Here is an 11,717-nt window from a genome sequence, read left to right as displayed (position 1 = left end):
AGAAAGTACCACAAATCCAGAAAGTACCACAAGCGAGATCACAACAACAGAAAGCACCACAGCTGAGACCACAACAGTAGCAAGTACCACAACTGAGACCACACCGGGAACCACAACAACAGGAAGTACAACCTCAGGCACAGCAACTCCAGAAAGTACCACAACCGTGACGACGACAGAAGAAAGTACCACAACTCCAGAAAGTACCACAACCAAGACCGCAACAGCAGAAAGTATAACTGAGACCACAACTATGGGTACTACAACAACAGAAAGCACCACAGCAACAGAAAGTACTACAAGCGAGACCACAACAGCAGATACCACTACAACTGAGACCACAACTGCAGAAACCACTACAACTGAGACCACAACAGCAGAATCCACTACAACTGAGACCACACCACCAGGCACTACAACAACTGAAACCACAACCACAACAACTCCAGAAAGTACAACAGCCGAGACAACAACTACAGAAAGCACCACATCTGTGGGAACCACAACAACAGAAAGTACCACAAATCCCGAAAGTACCACAAGCGAGATCACAACAACAGAAAGCACCACAGCTGAGACCACAACACCAGGCACTACAACAACTGAAAGTACAACCACAGCCACAACAACTCCAGAAAGTACCACAACCGAGACCACAACAGCAGAAAGCACCACAGCTGAGACCACAACTATGGGTTCTACAACAACAGAAAGCACCACAGCAACAGAAAGTACTACAAGCGAGACCACAACAGCAGATACCACTACAACTGAGACCACAACACCAGGCACTACAACAACTGAAAGTACAACCACAGCCACAACAACTCCAGAAAGTACCACAACCGAGACCACAACAGCAGAAAGCACAACTGAGACCACAACTGTGGGTTCTACAACAACAGAAAGAACCACAGCAACAGAAAGTACCACAGCTGAGACCACAACAGCAGAAAGTACCACAACTGAGACCACAACACCAGGCACTACAACAACTGAAAGTACAAGCACAGCCACAACAACTCCAGAAAGTACCACAACCGAGACCACAACAGCAGAAAGCACAACTGAGACCACAACTGTGGGTTCTACAACAACAGAAAGCACCACAGCAACAGAAAGTACTACAAGCGAGACCACAACAGCAGAAACCACTACAACTGAGACCACAACAGCAGAAACCACTACAACTGAGACCACAACACCAGGCACTACAACAACTGAAACCACAACCACAACAACTCCAGAAAGTACAACAGCCGAGACCACAACCACAGAAAGCACCACATCTGTGGGAACCACAACAACAGAAAGTACCACAACCGAGACCACAACAGCAGAAAGCACCACAAATCCAGAAAGTACCATAAGCGAGATCAGAACAACAGAAAGCACCACAGCTGGGACCACAACAGCAGAAAGTACCACAACTGAGACCACAACACCAGGCACTACAACAACTGAAAGTACAACCACAGCCACAACAACTCCAGAAAGTACCACAACTGAGACCACAACAGCAGAAAGCACAACTGAGACCACAACTGTGGGTTCTACAACAACAGAAAGCACCACGGCAACAGAAAGTACCACAAGCGAGAGCACAACAACAGAAAGCACCACAGCTGAGACCACAACAGCAGAAAGTACCACAACTGAGACCACAACACCAGGCACTACAACAACTGAAAGTACAACCACAGCCACAACAACTCCAGAAAGTACCACAACCGAGACCACAACAGCAGAAAGCACGACTGAGACCACAACTGTGGGTTCTACAACAACAGAAAGCACCACAGCAACAGAAATTACCACAAGTGAGACCACAACAACAGAAAGTACCACAACTGAGACCACAACACCAGGCACTACAACAACTGAAAGTACAACCACAGCCACAACAACTCCAGAAAGTACCACAACCGAGACCACAACAGCAGAAAGCACAACTGAGACCACAACTATGGGTTCTACAACAACAAAAAGCACCACAGCAACAGAAAGTACTACAAGCGAGACCACAACAGCAGATACCACTACAACTGAGACCACAACACCAGGCACTACAACAACTGAAAGTACAACCACAGCCACAACAACTCCAGAAAGTACCACAACCGAGACCACAACAGCAGAGACCACAACTGTGGGTTCTACAACAACAGAAAGAACCACAGCAACAGAAAGTACCACAGCTGAGACCACAACACCAGGCACTACAACAACTGAAAGTACAACCACAGCCACAACAACTCCAGAAAGTACCACAACCGAGATCACAACAGCAGAAAGCACAACTGAGACCACAACTGTGGGTTCTACAACAACAGAAAGCACCACAGCAACAGAAAGTACTACAAGCGAGACCACAACAGCAGAAACCACTACAACTGAGACCACAACAGCAGAAACCACTACAACTGAGACCACAACACCAGGCACTACAACAACTGAAACCACAACCACAACAACTCCAGAAAGTACAACAGCCGAGACCACAACCACAGAAAGCACCACATCTGTGGGAACCACAACAACAGAAAGTACCACAACCGAGACCACAACAGCAGAAAGCACCACAAATCCAGAAAGTACCACAAGCGAGATCACAACAACAGAAAGCACCACAGCTGGGACCACAACAGCAGAAAGTACCACAACTGAGACCACAACACCAGGCACTACAACAACTGAAAGTACAACCACAGCCACAACAACTCCAGAAAGTACCACAACTGAGATGACAACAGCAGAAAGCACAACTGAGACCACAACTGTGGGTTCTACAACAACAGAAAGCACCACGGCAACAGAAAGTACCACAAGCGAGAGCACAACAACAGAAAGCACCACAGCTGAGACCACAACAGCAGAAAGCACCACAACTGAGACCACAACACCAGGCACTACAACAACTGAAAGTACAACCACAGCCACAACAACTCCAGAAAGTACCACAACCGAGACCACAACAGCAGAAAGCACGACTGAGACCACAACTGTGGGTTCTACAACAACAGAAAGCACCACGGCAACAGAAAGTACCACAAGCGAGAGCACAACAACAGAAAGCACCACAGCTGAGACCACAACATCAGAAAGTACCACAACTGAGACCACAACACCAGGCACTACAACAACTGAAAGTACAACCACAGCCACAACAACTCCAGAAAGTACCACAACCGAGACCACAACAGCAGAAAGCACGACTGAGACCACAACTGTGGGTTCTACAACAACAGAAAGCACCACAGCAACAGAAATTACCACAAGTGAGACCACAACAACAGAAAGTACCACAACTGAGACCACAACACCAGGCACTACAACAACTGAAAGTACAACCACAGCCACAACAACTCCAGAAAGTACCACAACCGAGACCACAACAGCAGAAAGCACAACTGAGACCACAACTATGGGTTCTACAACAACAAAAAGCACCACAGCAACAGAAAGTACTACAAGCGAGACCACAACAGCAGATACCACTACAACTGAGACCACAACACCAGGCACTACAACAACTGAAAGTACAACCACAGCCACAACGACTCCAGAAAGTACCACAACCGAGACCACAACAGCAGAGACCACAACTGTGGGTTCTACAACAACAGAAAGAACCACAGCAACAGAAAGTACCACAGCTGAGACCACAACACCAGGCACTACAACAACTGAAAGTACAACCACAGCCACAACAACTCCAGAAAGTACCACAACCGAGACCACAACAGCAGAAAGCACAACTGAGACCACAACTGTGGGTTCTACAACAACAGAAAGCACCACAGCAACAGAAAGTACTACAAGCGAGACCACAACAGCAGAAACCACTACAACTGAGACCACAACACCAGGTACTACAACAACTGAAACCACAACCACAACAACTCCAGAAAGTACAACAGCCGAGACCACAACCACAGAAAGCACGACATCTGTTGGAACCACAACAACAGAAAGTACCACAACCGAGACCACAACAGCAGAAAGCACCACAAATCCAGAAAGTACCACAAGCGAGATCACAACACCAGGCACTACAACAACTGAAAGTACAACCACAGCCACAACAACTCCAGAAAGTACCACAACCGAGACCACAACAGCAGAAAGCACAACTGAGACCACAACTGTGGGTTCTACAACAACAGAAAGAACCACAGCAACAGAAAGTACCACAGCTGAGACCACAACAGCAGAAAGTACCACAACTGAGACCACAACACCAGGCACTACAACAACTGAAAGTACAACCACAGCCACAACAACTCCAGAAAGTACCACAACCGAGACCACAACAGCAGAAAGCACAACTGACACCACAACTGTGGGTTCTACAACAACAGAAAGCACCACGGCAACAGAAAGTACCACAAGCGAGAGCACAACAACAGAAAGCACCACAGCTGAGACCACAACAGCAGAAAGTACCACAACTGAGACCACAACACCAGGCACTACAACAACTGAAAGTACAACCACAGCCACAACAACTCCAGAAAGTACCACAACCGAGACCACAACAGCAGAAAGCACGACTGAGACCACAACTGTGGGTTCTACAACAACAGAAAGCACCACAGCAACAGAAATTACCACAAGTGAGACCACAACAACAGAAAGTACCACAACTGAGACCACAACACCTGGCACTACAACAACTGAAAGTACAACCACAGCCACAACAACTCCAGAAAGTACCACAACCGAGACCACAACAGCAGAAAGCACAACTGAGACCACAACTATGGGTTCTACAACAACAAAAAGCACCACAGCAACAGAAAGTACTACAAGCGAGACCACAACAGCAGATACCACTACAACTGAGACCACAACACCAGGCACTACAACAACTGAAAGTACAACCACAGCCACAACAACTCCAGAAAGTACCACAACCGAGACCACAACAGCAGAGACCACAACTGTGGGTTCTACAACAACAGAAAGAACCACAGCAACAGAAAGTACCACAGCTGAGACCACAACAGCAGAAAGTACCACAACTGAGACCACAACACCAGGCACTACAACAACTGAAAGTACAACCACAGCCACAACAACTCCAGAAAGTACCACAACCGAGACCACAACAGCAGAAAGCACAACTGACACCACAACTGTGGGTTCTACAACAACAGAAAGCACCACAGCAACAGAAAGTACTACAAGCGAGACCACAACAGCAGAAACCACTACAACTGAGACCACAACACCAGGCACTACAACAACTGAAACCACAACCACAACAACTCCAGAAAGTACAACAGCCGAGACCACAACCACAGAAAGCACCACATCTGTGGGAACCACAACAACAGAAAGTACCACAACCGAGACCACAACAGCAGAAAGCACCACAAATCCAGAAAGTACCATAAGCGAGATCAGAACAACAGAAAGCACCACAGCTGGGACCACAACAGCAGAAAGTACTACAACTGAGACCACAACACCAGGCACTACAACAACTGAAAGTACAACCACAGCCACAACAACTCCAGAAAGTACCACAACTGAGACCACAACAGCAGAAAGCACAACTGAGACCACAACTGTGGGTTCTACAACAACAGAAAGCACCACGGCAACAGAAAGTACCACAAGCGAGAGCACAACAACAGAAAGCACCACAGCTGAGACCACAACAGCAGAAAGTACCACAACTGAGACCACAACACCAGGCACTACAACAACTGAAAGTACAACCACAGCCACAACAACTCCAGAAAGTACCACAACCGAGACCACAACAGCAGAAAGCACGACTGAGACCACAACTGTGGGTTCTACAACAACAGAAAGCACCACAGCAACAGAAATTACCACAAGTGAGACCACAACAACAGAAAGTACCACAACTGAGACCACAACACCAGGCACTACAACAACTGAAAGTACAACCACAGCCACAACAACTCCAGAAAGTACCACAACCGAGACCACAACAGCAGAAAGCACAACTGAGACCACAACTATGGGTTCTACAACAACAAAAAGCACCACAGCAACAGAAAGTACTACAAGCGAGACCACAACAGCAGATACCACTACAACTGAGACCACAACACCAGGCACTACAACAACTGAAAGTACAACCACAGCCACAACAACTCCAGAAAGTACCACAACCGAGACCACAACAGCAGAGACCACAACTGTGGGTTCTACAACAACAGAAAGAACCACAGCAACAGAAAGTACCACAGCTGAGACCACAACACCAGGCACTACAACAACTGAAAGTACAAGCACAGCCACAACAACTCCAGAAAGTACCACAACCGAGACCACAACAGCAGAAAGCACAACTGAGACCACAACTGTGGGTTCTACAACAACAGAAAGCACCACAGCAACAGAAAGTACTACAAGCGAGACCACAACAGCAGAAACCACTACAACTGAGACCACAACACCAGGCACTACAACAACTGAAACCACAACCACAACAACTCCAGAAAGTACAACAGCCGAGACCACAACCACAGAAAGCACCACATCTGTGGGAACCACAACAACAGAAAGTACCACAACCGAGACCACAACAGCAGAAAGCACCACAAATCCAGAAAGTACCACAAGCGAGATCACAACAACAGAAAGCACCACAGCTGGGACCACAACAGCAGAAAGTACCACAACTGAGACCACAACACCAGGCACTACAACAACTGAAAGTACAACCACAGCCACAACAACTCCAGAAAGTACCACAACTGAGATGACAACAGCAGAAAGCACAACTGAGACCACAACTGTGGGTTCTACAACAACAGAAAGCACCACGGCAACAGAAAGTACCACAAGCGAGAGCACAACAACAGAAAGCACCACAGCTGAGACCACAACAGCAGAAAGTACCACAACTGAGACCACAACACCAGGCACTACAACAACTGAAAGTACAACCACAGCCACAACAACTCCAGAAAGTACCACAACCGAGACCACAACAGCAGAAAGCACGACTGAGACCACAACTGTGGGTTCTACAACAACAGAAAGCACCACGGCAACAGAAAGTACCACAAGCGAGAGCACAACAACAGAAAGCACCACAGCTGAGACCACAACAGCAGAAAGTACCACAACTGAGACCACAACACCAGGCACTACAACAACTGAAAGTACAACCACAGCCACAACAACTCCAGAAAGTACCACAACCGAGACCACAACAGCAGAAAGCACGACTGAGACCACAACTGTGGGTTCTACAACAACAGAAAGCACCACAGCAACAGAAATTACCACAAGTGAGACCACAACAACAGAAAGTACCACAACTGAGACCACAACACCAGGCACTACAACAACTGAAAGTACAACCACAGCCACAACAACTCCAGAAAGTACCACAACCGAGACCACAACAGCAGAAAGCACAACTGAGACCACAACTATGGGTTCTACAACAACAAAAAGCACCACAGCAACAGAAAGTACTACAAGCGAGACCACAACAGCAGATACCACTACAACTGAGACCACAACACCAGGCACTACAACAACTGAAAGTACAACCACAGCCACAACAACTCCAGAAAGTACCACAACCGAGACCACAACAGCAGAGACCACAACTGTGGGTTCTACAACAACAGAAAGAACCACAGCAACAGAAAGTACCACAGCTGAGACCACAACACCAGGCACTACAACAACTGAAAGTACAACCACAGCCACAACAACTCCAGAAAGTACCACAACCGAGACCACAACAGCAGAAAGCACAACTGAGACCACAACTGTGGGTTCTACAACAACAGAAAGCACCACAGCAACAGAAAGTACTACAAGCGAGACCACAACAGCAGAAACCACTACAACTGAGACCACAACAGCAGAAACCACTACAACTGGGACCACAACACCAGGCACTACAACAACTGAAACCACAACCACAACAACTCCAGAAAGTACAACAGCCGAGACCACAACCACAGAAAGCACCACATCTGTGGGAACCACAACAACAGAAAGTACCACAACCGAGACCACAACAGCAGAAAGCACCACAAATCCAGAAAGTACCACAAGCGAGATCACAACAACAGAAAGCACCACAGCTGGGACCACAACAGCAGAAAGTACCACTACTGAGACCACAACACCAGGCACTACAACAACTGAAAGTACAACCACAGCCACAACAACTCCAGAAAGTACCACAACTGAGATGACAACAACACTAAGCACCACAGCAACAGAAAGTACCACAAGTGAGACCACAACACCAGGCACCACAAATCCTGAAAGTACAACAACAGAAAGCACCACATCAACGAAAGTATGACCACAGGCACAACAATTCCAGAAAGTACCACAACTGGGACGACAACAACAGAAAGCACCACAACAACCGAAATTACCACAGCAACAAAAAGTATGATCACAGTCACAACTCCAGAAAGTACCACAAGCGAAATCTCAACAGCAGAAAGCACCACACCTGAGACCACAGGCACAACAAATCCGGAAAGTACCACATTTGAGACAACAACAGTGGGCATCACAACAACCGAAAGTACCACAACTCCAGAAAGTACTACAACTGAGACCACAACAGAAAGCACAACAGAAACAGAAAGTACCACAAGCGAGACCACAACACCGGGCACCACAACAACAGAAAGTACAACAACGGGCACAACAACTCCAGAAAGTACCACAACACCAGACACCACAACAAAAGAAATCACCACAACAACAGAAAGTATGACCACAGTCACAACAACTCCAGAAAGTACCACAACTGAGACCACAGCTATGGGTACCCCAACAACAGAAAGTGCAACAACAGAAAGTACCACAAGTGAGGCCACAGCACCAGGCACCACAACAGAAAGTCTGACAACAGAAAGCACCACAACAACAGGAAATACCACAACCGAGACCACAACAGTAGAAAGAACGACCGCTGATACAACAACTCCAGATAGTACCACAACTGAGACCACACCAACACATGAAGATTAACAACAGAAAGCTCCACAAACGACTGAAAGTACGACAGAAATTAAAAATTCCAAATGAGTAAAGAGCAAATATTTTACATAAAATATAAATAAAAAAATAAGGCTATCAATTTAACTCATTAATTTAATTAATTATTTATGGGTAAAGGATTACGTGTTTAAATTATTAATGCATTTAACCCCTCAGCCCCGCCCCAGACCTTGGTGATTGGTGATGAAGCAGGGCAACAACTCACTGCGTGATGTTGTCTATAGGATGAAGTTAGAATGTCCCTAAAATTCAAGATATCAGGGCAAAAAATGCTCCTGTATGAGTTTTTGTCTCATATTTATATCATATGATATGGTTAAGCAATATCAAACAAGTGCTATTTTTATCCCGAAAAGCACAAATGTAAATGTGATACTGATTTTATAGGCCTACAAAATTTCAATAAATAAGAAGTTAATGTTGTGTTATATCTTAGACACAAATGACCCAGTTTCACAGCCAGGGCTTAGCCTAAGCCAGGATCAATCGAATGAATGAATGTCTAAATCCCTGTGCATACTATGCACCCTATCAGCTGTAAATGGTATTTTAAAATTACTGATGTCGCATACTATTTAGAATGGATAGTATGCACATAGAGACGCAGGCAATGACTTACCCTACATCCCAATGTGCATCCTATTCATCCTATCCGCCCTAAGTAGTATTGAATATTATTAATGTCATAATGTCACATACTATTTAGGATGGATAGTATGCACATTGAGACGCAGGCTTACTCATTTAGACATTTACCACCACCTACTGGCAGTTTTAGTTTCTCACCCTCATGGCCATTGAAGCTTAAAAGTTTGTGTAATAAATTCTCTGTTGAATCAAAAAATGTCTATTTGATATAACACAATAATGTATAAAATGTATTAATAATAAAATTTGATGTGTGATAATTTGATTAAATTGATTAATTAATCGCCACATAGTGTAATTATTTATATTAAAAATTGTAATCGCTTGACAGCCCTAATAAATAAAACAAAACATTGTTACATACATAAAAAATGGTAATTTGAATTTATGTAATTCAAATAAGAGAAGACTTATTAGTAAGTATGTGTCATATTATAAGTGATCACACTTTCATTATTCATTCTGATTATCCACTTTTAATCTGCAGGTTAATAACAGCACTTCCATATCCATGGGTCCAAAGGAAGCTCAGGTAAACACTCTTTAATAACCTGTATGCTTATTTATTTTTCACTTATAACAGATTATGTATAGTTTATAGACATATTAATTTTGTGTATACCATTCACTGACCCATATTCTTTCTTCTACTTACAGAAAAAGTAAAGATCCAAGTAAAGTCCATTGCCCCAGGTTTGCGTTGTTTCTTGATAATGTTGCTTATTTCACTCCTGAGAGCCTACACCATCTTCTGTTTCCACAAACAATTACCTCTAGTTTTAAATGTTTAGATTTTTTTGTCATATTTATTGTCCATACTACTCTCATATTTGAAAAAAAAAAAAAGAAAAAAAAGAAATGTAACTTATAAATTGTCTATGTGTAAAGGAACTTTTATTTGCTGTACCTATAATAATGTCTTTTGTTTATCGTCTTAGTCTTCTCACCGGTATGGTGACATAATACTGAGTTTGATTATTGTTTCAGACTTATTTAAAAATTGATTGTACAAATTTGCTGTATTTTTGTAAAATTACTACTGTTAATGGGTAATAAATTATTTTCACAGAAATGTTATTCCTTGCATTGATCACATTTTTTTTTTTTTTTTTTTTAATTGGGTGGCAAAATGGGGGCTGTAGAAATAGGACTTTTTGAGATTTGACCTGAGGTCTGAAAATTATTTAATTAAAGTAATATCTAATGCCAAGTAAAAGTAATTATCCCTAGAACAAATCCACTCGTTTGTTATATATGTTGTAGAAAAAGAGTTAAATTAATAAAAATTAATAAATACAGTGATAATAAAATGAAAGCTTCTTTGATCCAGAATGATAGCAGCACACATATATCATCTGCTCAACATTAAAAGTTAAAGTAGTATTGAAAATGTGCCTATATTCTTGCTTATATAATTCACAAAAACAATCTGCATTTCAGTTCATCAGTGAACTTTGAACTTCAAATTTTAAATTTTGCCAATCGTGCAACACAAATTTGTTTGTGTACAGATGTGAACAGATACATACCTTCATTTATAATACAAGAATTGATTAAACTGAGGTACTGTGAAGTCAATAAGAGGCAGGTTAGCTGTGAGCTGTCAATCATTCCAGACTGGGGCAGCCTGGGATTCCCTGCGCCATTTCCGCTCCATTGATCTTCCTCCTCCAGTATTCATAGACTCATCAATAGATCATTTCACTGAGTTCCAACAAATTAAAACGAAAATCCCCCCTATGCTCTCACATGATTGGTTGCATGAATAATGCTGTGGGTAACCCATTGATAAATGCATAATTTATGCTGTAGCAATTTCAGTTGATAAAATATTGTGGAACTAATAAGAGATTTTAAGTGTTTCAAATGTGTTTGTGCTTTCTTGCCTACAGAATTTTAAAAGCAACTATCAAAATAATAATAAAAAAAGACAAGCATTTCAATTAATAGTAACTCTTTACTTGCCATGCTGGAATAGTCCATCTAAGACATACAGTAGGAGTGACAGAGCAGGTTTATTAGCCTATATAAGTTATAGT

The 11,717-nt window shown here is 43.5% G+C and overlaps 1 protein-coding gene across 1 annotated transcript in view; it reads left to right on the top strand.

Moving 5' to 3' along the window:
- Nucleotides 1-10,755, top strand: part of LOC127523248 (mucin-17-like) — a 34,205-nt gene extending 23,450 nt beyond the window's left edge. The window contains exons 10-13 of the mRNA XM_051913746.1: nt 411-3,869; nt 4,860-9,028; nt 10,166-10,210; nt 10,336-10,755. Of these exons, the coding sequence (XP_051769706.1) occupies nt 411-3,869; nt 4,860-8,317 (6,917 nt within the window). The 3' untranslated portion in view covers nt 8,318-9,028; nt 10,166-10,210; nt 10,336-10,755. The remainder of the gene's footprint in view (nt 1-410; nt 3,870-4,859; nt 9,029-10,165; nt 10,211-10,335) is intronic.
- Nucleotides 10,756-11,717: the final 962 nt, after the last annotated feature.

This window comes from Ctenopharyngodon idella, chromosome 12 (assembly GCF_019924925.1).
Source record: "Ctenopharyngodon idella isolate HZGC_01 chromosome 12, HZGC01, whole genome shotgun sequence".
In the NCBI taxonomy this organism is placed as follows: domain Eukaryota; kingdom Metazoa; phylum Chordata; class Actinopteri; order Cypriniformes; family Xenocyprididae; genus Ctenopharyngodon; species Ctenopharyngodon idella.
The sequence above is the reverse complement of the archived record's forward strand: the minus strand, read 5'-3'. Positions and strand labels throughout refer to the sequence as shown.